At 29.6% G+C, this 24,527-nt stretch overlaps 1 protein-coding gene across 1 annotated transcript; it reads left to right on the top strand.

The window, feature by feature from the left end:
- Positions 1–24,140, top strand: LOC113375335 (protein TRI1-like). Its single transcript, XM_026615270.1, has 4 exons — positions 1–90; positions 548–751; positions 23,324–23,425; positions 23,880–24,140. Exons 1-4 carry the CDS (start codon positions 1–3, stop codon positions 24,138–24,140), a joined length of 657 nt encoding a protein of 218 aa, XP_026471055.1.
- Positions 24,141–24,527: the final 387 nt, after the last annotated feature.

Below are 24,527 nucleotides of genomic sequence, written 5' to 3'. Positions count from 1 at the left end.
ATGGTATCGAGACGCACAAGAAAGGAGGCGAAATCACGGTCGATAAGTTCGACTACCCTTTCTGAAGTCTTGTTTCAAGAGGCAAAAAAGGTAATTGAAAAATAAAAATAATATATACTCATGAAAAAGATGTAGCAATTCAAGTAAAATATCTCCATAAATACGAATAAATTAATATAGTATGGGAGCCATTTTCTAAGACTACGCAACTTAGAATGAAATTGACAAATATTATATATTATATTCATAAATAAATCTAGATTTCATTTACTACTTACTTAGGTATTCACTTGAAATTAGTTATAGCAATATGTTTTTAGGTCAAAATAGCCCTTACCTGGAAGCTTTAATAAGTAATAAGTATGTAATATTGAAAATTAATCACAAAAAATAGGACAATTGTTTGGGTTGTCATTTGCAAACGTTGTTAAAAGTCAAAATTTATTACAACAGCTCATAGTACCCATAAGTTCTGATCTTTGTTTAACTAACTATATATATATATATATATATATATATATATTATTTATATTTATTATTTTTGCAGAAACGGGCTGCACGGAATAAGGGAATCCACAAGAAATATCGTCTATCGCCCGCATTAGCCAAATTAATAGGCAGTGACGAACCCGAAACACGTTACAATGTGGTCAAGTTGATCTGGATCCAGATCAAGGAGAGGAGACTTCAAGATCTTGAAGATCCTACCTACATCGATTGTGACGAGGAGTTCGAAAACGTAACCGGGATGGTGCGCCTGAAAGGATTTACGATAATCAAGCACCTCAACTCGCACTTTTTAGAATAGATAAAATCAATAACACTTCAGTCTCATGACAACACAGTTTATGCTCATCACTGTTAAATATTTGGGACTCCATTTGGACCGTCAACTCTACATTTGTTTAAAGCGTAAACATATCGAAGAAAAACGAAGACAACTATGTTGTCCGCTGGGTCATAAATCTAAGTGTAGATGTCAAACAAACCCCCCCGAATCTACAAATCAATTCTGAAACCCATCTGGACATATAGCATCCAGCATTGTGGTACTGCCAACCAATCAAATATCGCGATTCTACGGAAGTTTCCGGTTGATTTGCTTAAGGAAATCGCCGACGCACCATATTGCACTCCCAACTGACTTTTCTACGACGAACTGGGAGTTACTTTTATCATGAAAAATATTCCCGGACATAGTCATAAGTACCAAAACAGGTTCACCGCCCACTCAAATATCTTTGCAAGAAAGTTGGTGGAACAAACACCTCAGAAGACTGCACTTAACTGATTTATGTTGAAAAATATTCACATTGCTATTGATTAAATTTAACTTTCTGAAAGAGAAGTTTGTTTTTACAAAAAATCTGAGTTGCTAATTTATTGTATTCTCTACGTTCTCGAATTTGAAAATAGTATGTGTGTGCGCGTGAGGAAGCCTATATTTTTCCTTTGTTTGCAGTTTTCTCAAAAACGGTAGGTTTACTTGTCAATAAGAATCAAATGAATAAATATTTTGAATTAATTCGACTCAGAAGATCCGTAATCGTCGGCTGCACGCATTTTCCCTAAACACAAAAATATTTTGATACTTTCATTTTTTATTTTGTGGTGATTAGTGATTACTTACTCGAAAGAAAATTAAATAAGTATAACCACATAAAACAGTGATTCCGAGTTTTTTATGATGGGGCACCTTAAAGTTTCTAAAAACAATTCATCTCCCTCACACAAAATATTTACCTTTTGAAAATTGTTTTGTTTACGAAGAAATCTATTAAATTCTCTCTATGAAAGTAATGCAATGTTTCTAAACATGTCATAACCGAAATTGCAAAAAATTAATTTTATTACTTACTTTTTTATATTTATTTAAAGCGATATTTGAACTAGATTGTTGCTGCAAAAATATTTAATATTAGGTTAGAACTTACTCAGCTTCAATCTCAAGTCTCCACACTTTGTGTTATATATCAAGTCTCTCATTTTTTTTATCAATAAACCATTGACGGCACCAAATCCACATTTACTAATTCTCGCGCATTTCGTTACATTTGGTCCTTTGGTTCAGTTTTTCCACAAAGCCATTTGTTCAAGACTAATCAGTTATCACATTTGGTAACTTGAAACGAAAATATTTTTTTTGTTTATTTAACCTTATTTTTTATTTCATAACCGAAATGAGATCTTGCAGCTAAACTAATCAGAGATGGACGGGCGCTGAATAATATAAATAAGATTTAAAATTACACATACTATTTAACACTAAGTTTACAGACATTTCGTATCTATGCCGATCTCAACAGAAATCCGTCCAATTATTTGAAAATCATCTTAATTTATACTCAAAAGTCAGGTTGATTCGAACAATATAGTTTAAGGCTTTGCATCAAATTAAAATGCAAAAGTTGTTAACATATCACGAAAAATTTAACATGAAATGTACAAGAAAACCATATTTTTTCACTTATTATCTCGATGTCTTTTATGCATTAGCATCGTGCTATTTTATCACAACACCTATAAAAATTAGAGCTTTTATCTTTTTCACACGATTTGGTAATATTTTCTAATGTTCACGTTTACTGATCTGAAATATTGAGTTTCGAGTGACCCGATCATTTTTGTTGGCGATTTCTTATATGCAAAATATCGTGATGTTATCAAGTTCAGTACATCGCAGCAGTAGTGGGATGTCACAGTGAAGGAGAGATGATCGCATAGTCGCATTCCAAATATCAAAGTGTGGCAAAATCACAAGCATAAAAAAGGTAACTATTGAGTATATTACGTAAATTCTATCTGGTCACGGCTGTTTTCGAGCCTACCTGCACCGCTTCAAGCAAGATAGCTCGGATTACTCATATTGTTATTGCAAATAGAATTGCTGAGCACGTGTTCTTCGTGTGCCCGCGATTTAGTGCACTACGGTACGATGTAGAAGAGAGCCGAAGAATTACTCCAGATTCGGTTGTAAAACTTATGCAGCCAACTAAGGCTGCGTGGAATGTAATAGTCACATTTGCTACCAAAGTGCTTAATAGACTTGCGATGTTCGGAAAAAAGAGAAAATTGCAAAAATTAGGAGAAGTATAATTTTAGAGCAAAAATTATAGCATTCTAGATCTTTCCACCATAAAATAATGCCTAACGGCGGTTTCCGTGGGGGCCAGAGGCAAGAGAAAAGCGGAAATTTTAGTCAGTATAATAACAGAGCGGTATTGAGTCCGACAAAACACCAGTATGGGATGCATAAAGGCATTTCCTTCGCGACAAAAATAAAAATAATATATATTGGATCAGAATACTTGTAAGAGAAATATATTGTCCAATAAATATACATGCAATTTAACCTAATTTAATCCTATATTTTATTGAAGACAGTGGAATGTGAAACGGTTTCACATTCCACTGTCTTCAATAAAATATAGGATTAAATTAGGTTAAATTGCATGTATATTTATTGGACAATATATTAGGTTTCACTGAAACCTAAATAAAATTGTTGAATATATTAAAAATGGTGTATCATACATGATATGTACATTTCTGGATATATTACGTTACCACTTAGCGTCATGCACGTTCCATGATATTTTTCAGATGTTTAATTATTAGATCGATAAGGCAATACCTTATTAGGCAAAATTTAACTTACACCAGTTTTATGTATACCTATAATATTATTATTGAAGTATTTAATTACAAAGAAATTTGGAACAAAACTTTTCAAATTTTTTCTTTTCATCTACAGTTCATTTATGGCAGGACTTTTGAGTCAAATAAACTTCAACAAAGCAGATATCAACTACGAAAGCATTATTTGTTTTACATTATAGTAAGTATTTTTTAAAACTTATTTTTATTCAATAAATTTTGAAACATATTACTTTACGTTAAGTAGCTATATGTTTTTTTAAATATAAGATAGGACTAAAACCTATTTAAGTATTCTATTACCTGATTTATTTAGTGATCAAATCACATTTGAAGTTAATTTATATGTTATCTGCAACGCGAGATTGAACTCGGTACCTCGTAGTTGCAAGGCTGGACACTCCAAAATGAAAATGTCAAGATTTAAAAGCTACAACGAGCTGTTCAGACCTTCGGGTGCGAAACCTTATAAACCCGATTGACATAAATATTCGAACTAAAGCCGTTTCAGAAACAAATCGGTATCGGAATACATAATGTCGAATTAAAACAACGGAATGAAAGCGGCTGTGAAGAATGAAGCGATATAAATGTACTCTCTATCCTTTTACAATGCCCAAGTGACTTATGGATGCTACTTAAAACTTTCAGCATGACCTTTCTGCTGCGATGTCGCCTAACATCTTGATTTCTGGGTCTCCGGGGAGCCAGTATTCAGATTGTGCGATTCAGAGTAAGTTGTGATTTAGGTTAGCGGCTTGTAACTTCGTCTTGCCAGTACAAGACACAATAAGTCATAACGCAACTACCCGAATTGTGAAAGCTATCGAATTTGCCAAAACGTAAAATTTCACGTTTTACTGAATTTAAAAAAAAGTAGAGATAGCCGTACATAGAGATGCAGTGTATATAGTAAACACTGGTGTGCTGCATAAGGGCACGTTGTACAGAAGATTTTTTTACAAAACTAAACCACTAAACAAATATAATTGTTTTTTATACAATAGTACTGAATTGAGACGCTCGTACTATGATAGTAGATAAGTAATCGGCAATGCGACCATAAAGATAAAAGCTCTAGTCCCGCATTACGTTCAACTTGATATCAAGTAGTAATAATATATGTTTTACCCTGAACAAAATAAACCTAAAAATGTTTCTAAGTGAAACAATCTTTCGAGCCCCTGCTGCACTTTAGCAAATCACTATTTAAAGTATGACAAAATTTCATGACGAAGCAAAAGGACAACCGTTTGGTAATCTAGGTTGTGGGTAAAATAATATTAATAGTAATAAACAAGACTGTAGTGTCACATTTGAGAACGTTTTATACTTACGGCATTGAGTTTGAATATTATTTATTGAATTATTGTTGATATGTTGGTAATTGTATTAGATATAACCCTTGGACCATCCAATTCCACCATGAATTGGATTTGGGTAGCTGAGCAAGAGCCGACAATAAAGTAGAAACACGATTCATGATTGAAATGAATTCTTTATTGTTAATTGCTTCATGGCTCAAATTATGCCTGCAGAACACTATGTATCATTTCATAATCACTTATTAGGTGATTAGGTTTATCGGAATTCCATATGTTTCGGTACCTGAAACGTTTGTCATCGTTAATGTTAAATTTCACGTTGACGTTAAATCAAACACATTTAAAACTTCTTAGAAAGTAAAAGTTTATAATTAAAAAAAAATATTTACTATTATTTTAAGCTCGTATATCATATATCTTAATTGTTAGTCTGGATGGTTATTTTCGTGCGCGAATTGATCAAATCTTTCTTTCAAATTATTTTTTCCTTTTTCCATACTTTTTCTAATTTTTATTCCAAATTATTTTAACATAATTCTACCCTAAGTATTTTATCATTACAATTATTTTATTGTTATATTCTTTTTTTGATATTGCCCTTAACTAATATTTCCAAGATATGGGTCTAAAATCAAAATTGCGTAACGGATATTTAAAGGATTTTTTTTACCATCAGAAGAATCTCAAGATCTACTAGCCTTAAATAGAACTACCACAATATTATAACATTTTTTCTTCAAGTTGATAAGATAATACTAATGCTAAAAAATGTTCAATTTTTTTTTAATAATAAATAGTCATAAACAAATAAAACTAACATTTATGTTATTAAAAAAGGCTTTTAAATTTGTCAAATTCAAAAGTTGACTTATCATATTACAAAAGCGACTTTCGGGACAAATTGTGACTACAGTATTTCTTCAAACTTTAATATAATTTTAAAATTAAACGATTTGTAGGGCCATAATATTTTTGTATGTTCTTCAGGATCATGATATATATCAACATAAAAAGTTTCATCAAATTTTTTTTGGAACATGTATTTACTAAGAAAGTTGGTCCAAAACTAATCATCAGGACACCCAAATAACAGCATTGGAATAGCTTTAGAATTTTGAAAATTGATTTAGAATTTTTGGCTAAAACGTGGACAAAAAAATTTCACTTTTCTGTTCATTTCAGAAAAACTTTTTGACAGATCAACGCACAAAACTGAGAAACGATAGTCGTTTTCGAGTTATATCGAATGGCATTAAAATGTTTGAAATAGATCCAACCGTTTTTTAAAAAACGTCGATAAAGGGTTAAAAATCGGCTCACACACACATTCATAAATTTTTCAAATTCAATTTCATTTGCTTCAGAATGGCTTGAAACGTCGAGAAAACACAAAATTAGCAAGTTGGATTTTTTCGTGAAAACAAACTTTTTCCAAAAGTTAAAAAACTCAAATTCGTAAATATGAAACTGTTTTATATGAAATAAAAACAATATGAAAAGTTTGAGGTGATATAATAAGATTTCATTTTTATAAAGTACTAATTTATTTATATTAACGACAGTAAAAATTAGGAAAAATATTATAGAGAACTATTATTGAAGTATTGTTGTATAATATACTATTATGTAGCAGTGCATTATTTCGCAAATGTATCCTAATTAAACCAGTATCACCCTAGTTGTAGCTAATTTTCTACTAAATTTAATGCCTTATATGTACACGGAGATGCGTAATTTATTTATACAACAGCGAATATTTATACTCAAGTCCTTTTCTGCGCGAGAAGGGTTATTTTAGCTCGACTTGCGGTTGTTTATATTGAAATAACTCTAGAATATATTAATATAAGACTAACATTGGATTTTAAATTATATTAATAAAGATGAGTAAATCTCGGTATTTAATTAGAATACGTGGATGCGAGTCGGTATTTAGTGTGTACGATATTTCAGGATACGAGGATTTTGAGTTATCGCGAAAACATTCTATTATGTCGATACCAAAATACATTATAATTGTTGGTAGTAATACACTATTAAAATGTTATATATATATATATATATATATATATAATATGGATATTTAAATCGGTTTTTCCTAATTTATATTCCAGGTAAATTTTTGCAAAAATTTAGGTTCTATTTGATCAGTGCGACTCCATAAAAATAATTTTAAGAACACAGTAATGAAAACAAGAAACTAATAATAAAATTTAAGTTAACTAACTTAATTATTATATTTTTATTAATTAACTAAGAAACCAAAGTCTTATCAATTTCTAAAATATTTTTTCAAAATAATAAGCCAAAAATTGACGACAACAATAAAGACTTATGAATAGAAAACTACGTACTTACCAAATAGTTGGTTTCTTCTTTTAATTACTGAATGATTACCTGAAAAAAAAAAGTTTTTTATTATTATTAATATCATATATATATATATTTATATATATATATATATATATATATACAGAAAATTATTAACTTCCCGTAGGGTAAGTTATAGTAATCGCAAAAAAATCGAAAATGAAAATTTTTGCATTTCTCGACGTTTCAAAGGTATCTGAATATTTTGGCATACCTTAGAAAAAATGGATGTATGTGTGTGTGTGTGTGTGTGTGTGTGTGTGTGTGTGCGTGTGTGTATGTATGTGCGGATACAAATTTTCGTCGACGATTTCGGGAACACCGATCAACCGATTTGAATAATTCAAAAAACATTCGATTCGTATTGATAAGGAGACGTGCTGATTAGTTTTTGGCGAAGTCAGGTCTAGCCGTTCCGAAGATACGGGGCAAAAAGTGCCGAAAACGGTAACTCAGTTTTTAAGAGAACGAAGCGTCCGATTTTAATAATTCAAAAAACATTTTACTTGTATTGACAAGGTGAAGAACCGATCAAATTTTCATAAAGGCAGGTCTAGCGGTTTCGGAGAGCTAATGAAAAAAGTAAAAAAAAATGCCATTCGGCGGTCAAAAATGATCATTAGACATATGCACATCAAATTATCAGATATTTTATAAAGATTTTAACAATAAGTATAATTTTGGTTTACATTCCTATGGGTTCCGTACCAATGTTTACGCGTTAGACGTCGACGCGGCGCTTACGCGGTTTGATATTTCGTCTTTATGTAGTTAAAGCAGTACGATTGCTTTGAAAAAAAGTTTAGATCTTTCAAAATATGTCAAAATAAAGAAAACATTTTTTTTTCAAAAAAAAAAAAAAATAAAAAAAAATTAAAAAAAAGTAATTTTTTGTCTAATTGTTTGTCAAAAATCTTATTTTTTCAAAGTAAATTGTTTTCAAAAATGTTAATCGTTTTTAAAAAAATAATAATTTTTGGTACGGGAAGTTCCAGCAATTTGCCTTAAGGCACGATGCCTTAATTGCCTTAAGACAGAATTCCACTTACAGCTAGTTTTGTTATTGTAGTTAAAGGAACAAACATATGTTTACAACAAATTAAAATTTTGAATATCTTCACGTTTCAAAGGCTTTTGAATATTTTGGCGTACCTCAGACAAAATGTATGTATATGTGTATGTATGTGTGTGTGCGCGCGTGTGTATGAATACAATTTTTCTTCCACGGTTTTGGGCGCACGGATTAACCAATTTTAGTGATCAAATTTTGAAACATTCGATTCCTATTGATAGGGAGACGTGCTGTTTAGTTTTTGACTATAGCAGGTCCAGATTTTTAAAGTTTTCAGATACAACGTTATGATTTATCAACTCAGTGCATCTAGTAAATTACGTTTAAATCTTTCTACATAACAATTATAATAGGTGCACAACGACAGGTCAGTCAATTTTGTTAAATTCCAACTAATTTCATGTGAATTTAATGAAAGATGTTTTAATGTTTATGTTCAGTGTTTTTACAGAGTAGTACCGAAATCATTTTTTGATCTATAACATAATTTAAAATGTATATCACTAGTGAAATATATAAAAAGAGTGCGCGTAAGGTTCACACGCGATTGAAGTAAACTGTACAAAGTACAAATTTGCTACTGTACAAGATGTCATTTAAGTAAAAATAAATACATCAGTAACAATTTTGAATAATGTTTATTAGTAATATTATGCAACACTCGTGATGCACATATCTATTAGTGTCAATCATTATACGCATTTAAATACAGATAAATTATAAATTATATATTCATAACAGCATTGAAAATTTGTATAATATTTAAGAACAATAATGTAATTAAAATCATACTTCAAATATGACATGATCGGTTTGTCATTGTAATTAGCATTTAGAAATGAACCTTCATTAGAAATTATAATATTCGTTCACACAGTGGATTATGTTAAACAAGGCCTAAACAAATATTGTTTTCACAACTTTACTCATCATCTAATTGTGTTTGAAGAACTTTATGTAATTAGAATTAATATACATTCATTGACCGCTTGTAGTTTTTTTTTACTTTTTTGCAATATAATTTTATTCTTTGAACAGCTGTAATATCTGTCTTGCCTAAAAAATATTTTCTATTTTAATAACTTCAAAGATTTATAGAAACTACGAATAATATAGAAATAATTTCTAAGAAACAGGGTTAAATATTCTTCTGATTCAGACATTTTTCATTAAATCAAGATTTTTACTACGATGTAACTATAAAATGTTTAATTATCTATGTCGTTTTCCTTGTTGATATCGGTATATTCACATACACAACGACTAATCACAATCGATCCGTATAGAAATGATATCAATGAAATCAATGAGAGCAAATGACGAATCATTGGCACTCGACTCTTATTTTATATTATCTGCCATAACGCACTTCCGTTGCATTTGTACGAATTTACACCCTAGTCGCGTCTAAAGAAGTTTTGCTTCAAAATATATAAAAATTGAAAACAAAATTCTTTACCTTCAATAGTTTTAAAGACATCATGCACCTTACAATGTATCAGAGGCCACTCTCGCGTTTTCGCTTCGTTTCCTCACGAAGCGGCCCATAAACTAACGCAAGTATGTTTCATATGCATGCAGAGATTTCGCTATTGAATTTTAGATGAATAGAAATAAATTCGCGACGTAAACACAGAAAACTGAAAATGAAACGGATATTATACCTATAACATGTATTTTATGTCTGCCCTGTTGTGAAATATAACTGAAAATATACGGCAGATTCATGGAAAAAATTATTAACTCATAAAAGTATATTACAGGGGTACATTTATTCAAAGTACGCTTACAGTGTTGTGTACCATTCATAAAATATATATTGATTGTTTGATGAATGTGGAAGATATACGAGTTTTTAATTTTTTATCACATGCATAAATTTATAGAAGGAAACAAATAAAATGAAGTGTTATACAATATATATTTTTCTTATTATTTACAAATAAAACATTTAACATTGTTGCAAACATTTACGTGCATATTAAATACACTATGCCATTTATGCTAATAACTGAAAAATCCAAGTTTGTTTTAACAACATTTTTGTTTTCTGAATGAACATAAATTTCGTTATGCAGACTTAATTATGAAGTCCAGCAATAACATGGTGTTTAATTTTTTAATGATATTTATTTATTTAATGATATTCTAACCAGTATCAATCGTTTTTATTCATCTTTGGTTTATTCTGTAAGATAGTATTTTCATTAAGTAGAAAATATAATAACGTTGAAGAAAGTAATTAAGGAAAACTTATGCAACTAAAACTGCAACCTTTTAACACATGGACAAACCACTTTGTCAGTATAGTACTGATAAAATGACAAAGCTAAACGAGTTGTCGTAAGACCGTAATATTTAAGTTTGATCTAGAAGAATATGGTATCTACCGTCAAAAAAATAATAATAAAAATCGTCGAAAAAAAAATTTTAACACTTTATTACAAAAAAACGGCCTGGCCGATCTTTACCAACAACTCATCAGCACGATTCCCAATCAATATCTTTCGAACGGTTTTTGAATTTCCAAAATCGATTCAGAACTGCGGACTAAAACGTGGACAAAAAATTATTTACTTTTCTGCTATTTACAAAGAAACGGCTTGGCTGATCCTCGCGCAAATTTGATAAACGTTAGTCCTCATCGAGATACATCGAATGGCTTTTAAATTTTTGAAATCGGTCCAGCCATTTTTGAGAAAATGTCGATTTACGGCAAAAAATCTGTTCACACACACGCACACGCACAAACTTTTTCCAAATTTGGTCTCATTCGATTCAGAATAGCTTGAAACGTCGAGAAAACAAAATTAGTGAATCGGATTTTTTTATGAAAACAAACTTCTCCTTCGGGAAGTTAATAATTACGGATAGGAATTAATAGCTCCAAAAACAAACTTGAGAAAACCACCTTCAGAATAATTTTTTAAAGGCCTGAAACACGTTTGAGCTAATAACTGCTAAAAAGACTGTGACAATGACGCTCGACATCTGACAAAATTGTGTTTATGGCTCTCTTTATGTTATACAGTCGCGGAAACGTTCCTAAAACTAGCCAATTTTTAAATAAAGCGACTGATATCATATATACCATATGGTCCGTAATTCTCCTATGTAATAATTCAATGATGAAAATTACATTTAATAATAATATTAAATTACATTTAATATAATATTAGTATATTTATATTGTATTATATTATATTTAAATATTTATTGATCACGTTGCTATTTTTTAATAATCTATAATTTTCATATTTACCGGTACTCAGCTAATGCAAGTTAATATTTTGCTTTATAAAAGTGTATTACGTGTTACAAGCGTTTCGTGCACATGAGTACATAATTTCTACATAATTTTTCCATGCAAATTCATAGTAATTCTTGAAAAAAAAAGGCGTTTACCACAAAATCTGCGTAATTTCCGAAGGCGTGCTCACGCAAGTCTAGCAAGGGTAGGGGCCATGCAGCAGCTAATTGCATTCAATGTGCCCGAACATCATCAGAATTATGAACTAATTGAAGTGATACACGACGATGGAAATGCATAGAAATTTCCATCTGAATAATACAATACGAGAGAGCTTGCCATGATGTAATAAACTTACGGAGCATAGACTCCACCAGTATGATACAATCGACAGAATGAAACATAACGCAAAACAATAGTTTACGAATTTCGAGTTGGAAACTTGGTAATATTAATATAGGCGAATTATTCTTGATTATGTTCTCATTAATGCATCGCTTTGAACATATTATTGCATCAAAATATATTTTTGCTTTTCAACTGGTCTAGTTTGCATTGTAGAATAGTAAAATAGTTGCAAATTTGATAAAATCATTTCTAGCGCAAGAGAAGCGCAAATTATGATATAAAATATAACACGTTTTGTGAAATGAATATAAGTTTCGCGGTTCTATAATAATTAAAAATTTCTATAATTATTATCAGATCATACAGATAATGCATAGTGTTTTAATATTTTTTTTTTATTGTTTAATAAAATATATTTAAAACTAGTAGTGCAAGGCGTCATGCCTTAAGGCAAATTGCTGGAACATCTCGTACCGTAATCAAATATTTAAGGAATATTAAATACTTTCAAATAGATTATTATAAATACTGTAACTTTCATTATTCGTATTTTATAGATAAAATATAAGAGTTAATATAAATTGGATGACAAAGCTTATATATGTCTACATAAATATATAATAATAAAAACAAACAAAAAATCAAGAAAAGGACAAATGAACTCATGAACTCAAGTTAAAAATATTTCAAGTATATAAGAGTACTTTTTTGAAAATTTTTTGTTATAATTAAAATTAAAATCCAAATCATTTTTGATGTTTATAAAAAATGGAAATTAAAAAAATATCATTTATAAGCATTAATATAATCATCATTTATGTCCTTTAAGCAAGAATCAAATGCTTTTTGAATCATTCCAATCGGTTGAGCGGTGCTCCCGGGAACGTCTACAAAAAATTGTACCCATACATACATAGTATTACATACAAACATACTACATACATACATAGTACATACATACAAACACACACACGGGCACATACATCATTTTTTTCTAATCGTAAGGTATGCCAAAATGCTCAGAATCCTTTGAAATCTAAAGATATAAAAGAAAACATTATTTTCGATTTTTGAACAATTACTTCAACATATCTTACGGTAAGTTAAGTAGGTTTAAGTTCCCTTTGTCGTAAGTCAAGTTGCTAAAACTACTCGATGTGTGCGAATAACTGACATTACCAATAAAAATTTTAATTCAGAGACTTCTAAAATTTTGAAATTTGGACGCGGTCTATTATCCCAAACTGAAATATTTCTATAATATTTTTAATAATTAAATCGCTTTCATAGGATATTTTAGAATGTGCGTTAGGACTATTAACTCCAGCGCTATTGTCTTTTTATAAAAACAAATCAAACAACAAATATCAAGAAAATTATTTTTAATATATTTTTGTCTTTGGTGTTAGGTAAACAGTAATAAAATTTTCAAAATTGGTTCAGGACTTTTAAACGTGGATGAAAAATTTTGCACTTATTTGCTAATTATGAAAACACTCAGTAGGATCGTGAAAGAACTAATCAATTTGAGTTTTTATCGAAAATCATCAAATAGCATTTAAATTTTTAAAATCGGTGGAGCCATTTTTGAGAGAACGTAGACAGAAATCAAATTTTGGCTCACATGCTCATGCACATGTGCACACACACACACACACAATTTTGTTAATTTTAGTGTCAAATGATAAAGAATGACTTGAAAAGTCGAGAAATCAAACTTTTGCTTGAAGTTAAGTTAATTTTACAAGAAAAATTAACTAAATAGTTATTCCAATTATGCTGATTTATATTTTTGACAAAATACCAGATCGAGGCTATATACAGTGTTATAATATATATGTAAAAATGTACTCATGTAATTTATATTTTGCATTGATTGAATAATCTAGCTATATTTTGTAATATCCATTTAAAATGAAAAAATAAGGTATTGGACAAGGTGCCACATAGCCGTAAAATTTTACATCGCCTATGGAGTAAACAAATATAGAAATTTCTGAAAAAATAACAAATAAAATATTTTTACATCGATGAATTAGATGGGAGTTTTGCTGAACATAGTCAAGTAGTTGTTTGTTTGATATGTGTTATTTGTTAAGATATAATTGGTTTGGTTTTCACAATATAATTTCTCGAAGTCAAATTGGACCTTAGTGCTACGCTCTATGTTCTATTATTAAATTTTTTATAATTATAATCTAAAATCATAAATTAGTAAAATAAGTATATATTAAACTGAAACATAATTGTTCTCATCATTTATTTTCACAACTATTTAAATAATTTTCTAAAAAATTAATAAAAACTTTTGATGAAGAACCTTATTATATTCAACAGTGCTTTAAGAATCTCATATCTAACGCAGCGATTAGTGCCTCAACTAAAAAATAGACAGGGTGAACTAATTATTCTGCATACAATTTTGTAATGGACAAGATCTATGTAGCTCCAAATAAATGTTGCATTCAATTTCTTCAACAGTGTGAGTAAGTTCAATCGACACAAAATATATATTTTAGATTAAAGTCGATTAAAGACTGGATACAAGCAAGATCTATGTAGCTCCAAATAAATGTTGCGTTCAATTTCTTCAACTGAGTGAGTAAAAGTCCAATCGCCTCAAAATATATATTTTAGATTAAAGTCGTTTAAATTGAAGTGCTCAAAGTATATATCAAGCCATACTAAAGATATTTTAAGTCAAATAAATATTTTCCAGTCGAAGCCTTATGACAATTTCCAGTTGGCGCATAATGAACACTTTCCACTTTCCACTTTCCACTTTCCACTTTCCAACGGGTAAGGATTGCTAACGAGAAGACGCGAATCGATGACGCTTGAAGAGGTCTATAATCGAGCCATTTGTTTTCATCCCAAACCTTTAGGAAATATAAGAAAGAGATTTTAACTGACTTTTTTCCGTCTCGCTCCGCTGCTATGTTCAGTTCGGGGCAGTTCTTAGACTTATTGCGTTTTCATAGCATTTTCGCGCAGATGGCGAATAATACTTCAGCCGTTTTCCCGTTGATAGACAATGGCCGCGCCGCGGCGTTTCCTTTGTTTTATTAGTCGTAAAATAAAACATTTTCAAACGAATGCTGTGTTCTAAAAAGTACACCGCGTTAAACGACCGAACTCGTAGAGTTTTGTGATATATACGTAACACGCCATGAATGAACGGCGTAAAACAAAGACTGTTTTAGGGATATTTAATTATTCAATTCGGGAAAAATATGCTATGGTAATTCCAATAGTTTTTATCGTTAATAGTTTAATTATATATGATGTGTGCTATTGTATATTTCACATAGAAAATTTATTGTGCTTTATGTACAGTTTTTGTTTTATATTCTGCTTGATAATGAAGCGATATCTAATCTTATTAAATTCCCGTAGGGTAAGTTATAGTAATCGCAAAAAATCGAAAATGTAAATTTTTGCATTTCTTTTTGTTTCAAAGGTCTCTGAACATTAGCCATACCTTAGATGAATGTATGTGCGTGTGTGTGTATTGATATTTGGATAGAATTTTTCATCCACGATGTCGAGCGCATGGATTTGAATGATTTAATAAACATTCGATTCCTACTGATATGAAAACGTGCTGATTAGTTTTTGGCCCAGACAGGTCCAGCCGTTTCGAAAATATTGGCCATATTGGCCATTTAAATATAAATTTTAAATTTACAATTCTATCTGAAAATGTATATATTTTATATGAGTTATTCTATTCGTAAGAAATTTATTCTCAAATAGATTCATTCGGCATTTCTTCTTATTGTAAACCTTTTTAAGTGTTTTAAGCAATAAGATTGTGACTGTATATTAAATATATTAAATAAATATATAGTAATTATAACTATCTCTTTGAAAATACTTCAAACAAATATTGGTGTGTACAATAATTCCTATCTGGTCATACGGAATAGAGCTTTGGGCAAATTAGCAATTTTAATGTAGCGTCGGTACAGCAGATCCAATCAAAACTAGTAGGAATGTTGACATGTGCACCATGGTGCGTGAACAATAACACTCTGCACGGTGATCTGAATGCGCTATATTTTGAAGACTTTATGAAAACAAGACCCACTAATCATCATCGCAAATTAGAAAATCTCTCAAATTCACTCGTTGCTGCTGCTCCTTACACCAGAATTGAGAAAACTTAAAATATTATGGCTTACTAACTTGATCCAATAAATTGTATCTAATATTAATTTCTCATTGGGGTAACTACTATCTATAATTATAGATAACACTGACAAAACGTTGCAAAAATTAAACTTATATTTTTTTCCTCAAACTTTTTTTTTCTACTTAGAATTGCTCGCTTATTTCAAATATACCTTCAATTTTTTCGTAACAGCTTTTGTTTGAGTTTTAGGGAATTACCTCAATTAGTCATTTCGGCTATGATTATCGCAGTTTAACAGAGTTTATCAGCTGTTTTCGGTACGGATTTGACTCCAAGACCTTGTGTGCATAATCCAGATATAATATTAATATATTTTTGACAAATACCAAAAACCTATGTCGAACTGAATTGGGCAACCAAGATAGTATGTTTACGTTATTATCCAGAAGAATAAGAAATGCTTTAATTCAATTACCCCGTCATTTAGAAAGAAAACCTCAGAAACACCACCACGATTGTTTCTTCTGTGTGGTCAATATCAATGGAATAAATTCAGGAACAGAAGCAAATGCTCATAAACTTTCACCTCAAAATATAATGTAACCACCTAATATAATTGAGGTCTACTTAAGATCAGCTACACGACCCCTATCCATGCTAATGATGAACAACCTAGAACATCAACATCTCCTGTCTAAGATGTAATGGATGTGGAAAAAAAATGTTAAAAAAGAAGACAAGAAAAATTTAAAACTGATATATTTGATGTAATTGTTTTGAACTTGTTACCTGCACTCTCATTAAGAACAGTTTTTCGAAAATTTTGGAGATATTAGCGAAGAGGGCGAGAGTAAAGACATCAGGACTTTGAAGGAGCTGACAATTGTTGGAGCTTTTGACGGAATCAGTCGGGCCTTATCGCCCGACACTCGAAAATCATGTGAAAAGACTTAATATGTTGTATATTTTATTGTAATTTGATGTAAAACTGGCACATTGGCATATATCAAAAACTAGAGCAGTTAGCAAATTTTTGTTACTCTTCGGAATCAGCGTTCTCGAATTACTTGAAAACCATAAGAACATCTCAGGAAAAATTTTAGTTTTTCGCAGTGTAATTAATGTAAATCAAAATAACTCATAAAATAAAATCTATTTTTTATGATTATTAATAAATGAAAAAAATAAATGATGACAAATTATTAAGTTTAAATTATGAATGTGGACAATTAAAATAATTAATTTAACGATAATTTCTTAGCCTATGATCCCAAATATTATCCTTTAAGTACATCCATGTGCATGTGATTTAAATAACCCAAGAGTACATTGTCATTCCGTCAGCAGGCAAATTTATGTGAGTTTCGAACTCGCGATACACAATTTCAGTATTACACCTTCGCGAGAGAATGTGCCAGCCGCATATTTTGCCATATTGAAATAGTTACCTTCAGGTGACATCTTATCCTAAACTTATGCAATATAGTGAACAAGATGGTTCCAACTATTCCAAACTCTTTGTTCATATAAGCAGTGACAAAAAATTAATTGCACAAAGAAACTCTAGAGATGAGAAAGGTGTCCAACGGCGTCATCATTATATATTTTTTGCTGGAAATAGGAATTATATTCACGAATAAAGATGTCTTATTTCTAACGTGTTCGTCAAAAAAATATGATTTGCTAATTTTATGTTTTCTCGACGTTTCTGACGCCATTTTGAATCGAATGAGATCAAATTTGGTAAAAGTATGTGCGTGTGTGTGTCGATAAGGACTAGCGTTTGTCAGTTTTGCGCGAAGATCAGCCAAGCTGTTTCATTGTAAATAGCAGAAAAATGAAAAAAAAAATTGTTCACATTCTAGCCCGTAATTCTGAATCGATTTTAAAAACTTGAAAACTGTTCGAAAAATATTGGTTGAGAAAGATACTGATTAGTTTTTGGTAAAATCCACTGGCACGTGTTTTTGTAATTAACTGTTGAAAAAAAAATCGACGATTTTTACGAAAATTTTGATTAGAAATAGTTATCATGGTCTTTTAGAACACAATAAAATGCTACGGCCCTGCTATAAGTTATTTAATATTAAAAATGCGAATCTAGCATATAAACATACTAAACAAAATCTCAAATTTTTTTTTGTGAAATTATATCCACCAAATAAATAGTAAAAACTGTTGATAAATATAATTATTTTTTGAAAAATTTAAGACAAGCAGAAAGTTCTTTGAATCATTTAAATCGGACGTTTAGTTTTCTCAAAAACTGCCATTTTTGACACATTTAGCTCCGTATCTTCGAAATGGCTGAGTTTGCCTTTGCCAAAAACTAATGAACACTGTGCAGATTATTTTTCTGCAAAGGCAGGTCCAGCCGTTTTGAAGATACGAGGAAAAAGTGCCACACATGATAATTTACTTTTCGAGAGAACAAAGCGTTCGATTTAAATGATTCGAAAAACATTATATTAGTTATTTAATAAACATATTAGTTTATATAATAAGTAAAATTATTTTAAAATACGGTTCAGGAATTTCCAACAATTTGCTTTACGGTACGATGCCATGGAAAATCAGTTTTATATTTATCAAATCCAAATGTTTACAAAAAGTACAATAATACGAAAATATAAAGCAAAATAATAAAATAATAGTGGCAGATAAGCATGAGATGTTTTCACATATTTTTAAGTGTGCATGTGTAGTATTAGTTAGTGATTTCAACAATATACTATATTTGACATCACAAGATAATTAAATTACAAAAGCATTAATAAAATATCTCTTCACATTCATCTCTTATATGTTTTTTTAATGGTTATGCATTTAATATTTAAGTAGTAATCAAAACTCTTCTTAGCATTCTCTGTATCTCAATTAATCCATTGTAATTCAATGATAGTTCTTGAGATGAAATTGAAGTTTTACATAATTCTGATTCTGATAATATCACAATATTGCCGAAAATTCTACTTACACTTAAAGTATGTTTAATCTATATTTTCAAGTCTCCAAGCTCTCGCTGTATAATAAATTACTGGTATACAAATGCGTCATAAAACGCGTTTGGACTTACGGTATCGAGTTATGGGGATGCGCAAGCAAATTCAATATAGTAATGATACAAAGATGTCTAAACAAAATACTAAGAAATATTGTCAACGCACCGTGGTACATAACTAACCACGCTATTCATAAAGATTTAGATATTCCATACGTCACAGATGTCATCAAGGACAGAAGCTCGATCTACCTCTCAAAAATTGAGTGCCACTACAACCAGCTCATTGCTTCTCTAATCGACCATTCATCACTAAGAAGATTGAAAAGATGCTGGCCAAGCGACCTTAATGAAACACTAGGCTTCACTCATTGGAATAAAACTCTAGTTAATTATTTCTTTTTTTTTTCTTTAATATAATTATTATTATTATTATTATTATTATCATTATTTATTTACTTATTTATTTATTCATTATTATTATTATTATTATTATTATTATTATTATTATTTATTATATTTTTTTCACCTTTGTGTCACAATAGCTTATAAGAGAAATTGTATCTTGATTGCTATAAATAAATAAATAATAAATATAAAAAAAAAATATATTTTCAAGTAAAAACGTAGCCCAGGCAGAATCCGGGTTTCATCACTGTTTTACGAGTCTCCATATCCGAACTTGAGATTGATTCATATTCGTCATGAAGTATAAATCACACACAACTACTATATTTATGAAGTAACGTATTCATTATTTCCCAAAGTGTTACATTTTTAATAATAACAACCTATGCTTATATGCCATGTTTGAACAAAATGAGTGGAAAAATTCCTTCAATTCAATTCCGCACGGTCTATCGGATGGTGCATGAAGAGATGAAATCTGATAACATTACAATGATTCGGAAGAAATCGTTGGGCGATGACGGTTTTGCAGATGCTGCAAAGGACCCGATCGAATACTTATTCATACTTAACTGCACAGGTGAGATTTATACGCGATTTCATGGACAATACCGAAGAACGAAAGTCACATGCAGCGAGGAAAAATTGTGAAATTTATAAAAGGACTTAGAATTCAACTGCTGGTGAACACTTCTCATATTATTTCGAGAGAGCAAATTTTTTCATAAACAGGGTATGACGTACATTCTATAAATGATTTATTATTATATGAAGTAGAATTTACGGTTCTACCAGGGTACTGTAATGACAGTCATCATTACAGCTAAATATAGAATAAATAAAGAAATTAATTAACTTAACTAATTAGAAATAAAGAATTAACTAACGTAACTTAGACAAAATATGACAGAAAAAGAAGAGAAAAATCCGATACAAGAAAAAAAATCACAATGAAATATTGTTAACTTTTCACTTCAGTAAAAATGTATATCCAACATCCGTAAATCCAGCGTAAAACAATTTTAGTTTTATTTGTGTTCGTCAATATTATTTTTCTAATTAACTTTTCCTAAGGTAAGTTAGAGTAATCGCAAAAAAATTTAACATGAAAATATTTATATATCTTCACGTTTCAAAGATTTCTGAACATTTTGGTATTCCTTAGAAAAAATCGATGTTTGTGTGTGTGTTTGGATATAAATTTTCGTCGACAATTTGGAGAACGCGGACCAACCGATTTGAATAATTCAAAAAATATTTTATTTGCATTGGAAAGGCAAGTTAATCAGTTTCAATAAAAAAAGTAACAAAATGCGGTCAAAAATGATCATTAGACACATGCACATCAAATAATCAGATACTTTAATAATGTGTTAACATTTTGCGTCATTTTTTTGAGTTTTGTATCAAGATTTTTTATTTTAAAGTTCACTGATATGACACAAACAAATGTCTTCTACATTTTCGACAATATGAAATAACCGATTTGATTAATAGAAAAAACATCCGGTTCGTAATTAAGCACAACTGATAAAAAAATTGTCATGCAGTTTTTGAGAGAATAGATCATCCGACTAGATTAATTCAAAAAACATTTTGCTTGTGTAAACGGCGTGAAAAAAATGATTTTACAAAAAACTTCGTAATTTTAAAAATTTTCAAAATAAATTTAAAGTTTTAAAAAATTCTAATTTTCTTAATGTTTCATTTTGAAATCTAAATTTTGAAAAATTTCAACAAATATTAAAATTAAAAAAAATCGATTTCTTACAAAAATTTTAGAATATTTAGAAATTTAAAAAAATTGAATATGTTCAAAAATTTCCAAAAAATTGAAAAATATGAATTTTAAAAAAAGTTCAAAATTATCAAATAAAATCAAATTGAAAAAAAAATTGAATAATTTTTTTTAAACATACGCATAAGTTTGTAGAATATGCTCGTCGCCCAATTTAATAGGCAATTACAGTATGTGTTTATAATAATTAATCGATTTGAAAATATTTAAAACAATGGTAATTGATTATAGAGTAATTTTCATTGATTATTTTCATTCCTCAAATGTTTAGTTACGGTATGGGATGTTTTAGCAATTTGCCTTAGGGCAATATGCCATGCACCACTAGTTTTAGTAATACTTGATCAAACAAAATGTTCTACAGAACGTGTTTCGACAAACTAAAACCGATACCGTACACAGCTCTGATGTAATCCATATAACTACCGATGTATGGCATCGTGAACTTTCTGTACTGTTATGAAATATTCGAAAAAAATTAAATGGTTTCAAATATATTATTATAAAAACAGCAGCTTTTATTATATGTTTTTCATAGACAAAAAATAAGAACTCAAAAATAAAATTGGGCGACAACGTTTATATATGTTTACATGAAAGGAAAAGAAACAAAATTTATACATGCGGAGTTAAAATAAAGAGAATGAAATTTCTAATTTTCATATTGTCTTATTCAAAATGTTTTTTGAATCATTCGAATAAGATGCACCGTTTTCTCAAAAACGGTAATTTTTAGCACTCTTTGCTCCGTAACTCCTAAATAGGTATCTCCTAAAACTAACCAGCACGTCTCCGCTGTCAATACGAATCGAATGCATTTTGAATCAATCTAATCAGATGCGCCATCGCAAGAGCCGAATTCCTATTTTCTGCACTCTTTGCGCCGAAACGGCTGAACCTGTCTTGCCAAAAAAGTAATCAGTAGATCTCCACATGAGTAGGAACAAATTCAAATCGGTCGATGCTCCCGAAAACGTCGACGACAATCTGAACCTACACAAAACACATACTATTCACTTGCATAAATCAATTTTTTAAGTATGCCAAAATGTTCAGGAACTTGTGAAACGTTAAGATATGCAAAAATTTTCATTTTAAATTTTAGGACGATTACAATAACTTACCCTACAAAAAGTTTTAAAAAAATTTACATTTTTCAAAAAAGTCAAATTTATTTAAAAATTTCAAAATGATTACACTAGTTATGTGTATTATATTTGCCTACACTCATTTCGGCACACGTTTTTGAATAACTAAATTAGCAATAGTCGTTATGACTTTTTGAACTGGTTTGACAATTTGCGCAAAAAGATTTGGCTCACTGGATTTTTTAAATTCAATTGTTTTGATGACATACTTGATACATTGATTACGATTTTTTTCTTGTTTCAATTTTAAATTATAGTAGTATGCTGCGAGGACGATAACAAACGCGCTATATAAAATTCTACTAAAAAATTTTGAATTATATTTTTTTATAAATTTTAAAGTAAGAGTGAGGAACAAAATAAATGTAAGTAAAATTAATTATAAAAACCTTTTTTTGTATTACCACCTAATGTATTTTGTAAAATAATCTTGATTTTTAATTTTTTGAGTTTTCTATTTTATGTCAATGACAAATGTCATTTATATGTTACAAAGTTTTTTTACGAATGTCATTTATATGCTACAAATTTAATGGTATGCTAACTTGATATGGAGATTTTTTATTTATGGGCGTTTAATTTATTCGAATTATCTAAAATATTTGTTACCTTATCCGATATTGATTTTCAAATGTAATTTTGCTCTTACATCACTTATATTAATGAAATATTTATTAAAATTAATTGAAAATAATAAAATTATTAATTAGTATTAATTCCAATTTTCAGTTTAAGTTATGATAATTAGATACAACAGTATTTGAAATAGCATTCCCATACGCTACTAGTTCTATTAATTATATTTCCGCAGTTCAGCACCATGTTGTCAAGGAGGCATACGAGAAGGGAGGCAAAATCAAGAACTAACAGTTCGACTACCCTGTCAGAAGTATCGATTTATGAAACAAAAAAAGTAATTGAAAAATAAAATTAATAATAAAATTAGTCAATACAACTAAAATAACATCATAAAAACAAGAATATGAATTTAGTATGATAGGCATTTACTAAGACTTCGTAATTTAAAATAAAATCAATAAAGAATATATTAAAAAATATATATAGATTTCATTTATCATATTGGTTTTCACTTGAAATTATAGATAGCAAAATATTTTCAGTAAAAATGTCCCGTATCTGAAAGCATTAAAAAGTAATAAATAAGTTATATTAAAAATTCATCACAAAACAATCGGGTAATTGTTGGGGTTGTTATCTATAAACGTTGTTATAAGTCAAAATTTATTACAACTATAATACCCATAAGTTCTGAGTTTTGTTCAAATAACTATATATATATATATATATATATATATATATAAATATAATAATTCATATTATTATTTATATTATTATTATTTTTGCAGAAACGTGTTGCTAGAAATTCTGGGATTCATAAGAGGTATAGACTATCCCCCGAATTAGCCAAATTAATTGGTAGTAATGAACCCGAGACACGGTACAATGTGGTCAAATTAATATGGATTCAAATCAAGGAAAGAAAACTCCAGGATCCGGAAGACCCTGCCTACATCGACTGTGACGAAGAATTTGAGAGCGTGACCGGGATGGTGCGCCTCAAAGGCTTCACCATCATGAAGTATTTGAAGTCACACTTTCTTGAATAACATCAACAACACATATTGAATCATGCGATAAGACAGTAACAATAATTTGGAATCATTTAGACTTGTTTATTATCTGTGCTTGGAAACGTTCGTGTCCATCACTATTACCATTAAAAAAAGTGAACACGATTATTTTTCATTTATGATTTATTTTATACAATATTGACATTGTTATTGATTTTTTTTAACTTTCCGAAAGAGAAGTTTGCTTTCACGAAAGTATCCGATTTCCTAATTTAATGTATTCAAGTTCTCATTTGAAACTAAATTTGGAAAGAGTGTGTGTGTGTATGCGTATGTGATGTGTAAAACAGACGAAAACATTCTATTCCTATTGATAGGGAAATATGCAGATTAGTTTTTGGCAAAGGCAGGTCTAGCCGTTAC

This window comes from Ctenocephalides felis, unplaced genomic scaffold, assembly GCF_003426905.1.
Source record: "Ctenocephalides felis isolate EL2017-DRISC unplaced genomic scaffold, ASM342690v1 CF-g0.4_SCAFFOLD_01886, whole genome shotgun sequence".
Taxonomy (NCBI): domain Eukaryota; kingdom Metazoa; phylum Arthropoda; class Insecta; order Siphonaptera; family Pulicidae; genus Ctenocephalides; species Ctenocephalides felis.
Note: the sequence above shows the minus strand (reverse complement) of the source record. Positions and strands in the feature narration are given on the sequence as shown.

Excerpts from the sequence above, each read along its gene's own strand:
- LOC113375335 (XM_026615270.1), top strand. The coding sequence starts at position 1 with ATGGTATCGAGACGCACAAGAAAGGAGGCGAAATCACGGTCGATAAGT. Across the intron at positions 91-547 it reads TGTTTCAAGAGGCAAAAAAG|AAACGGGCTGCACGGAATAA; the intron begins GTAATTGAAAAA and ends TTATTTTTGCAG. Across the intron at positions 23,426-23,879 it reads CGATTTATGAAACAAAAAAA|AAACGTGTTGCTAGAAATTC; the intron begins GTAATTGAAAAA and ends TTATTTTTGCAG.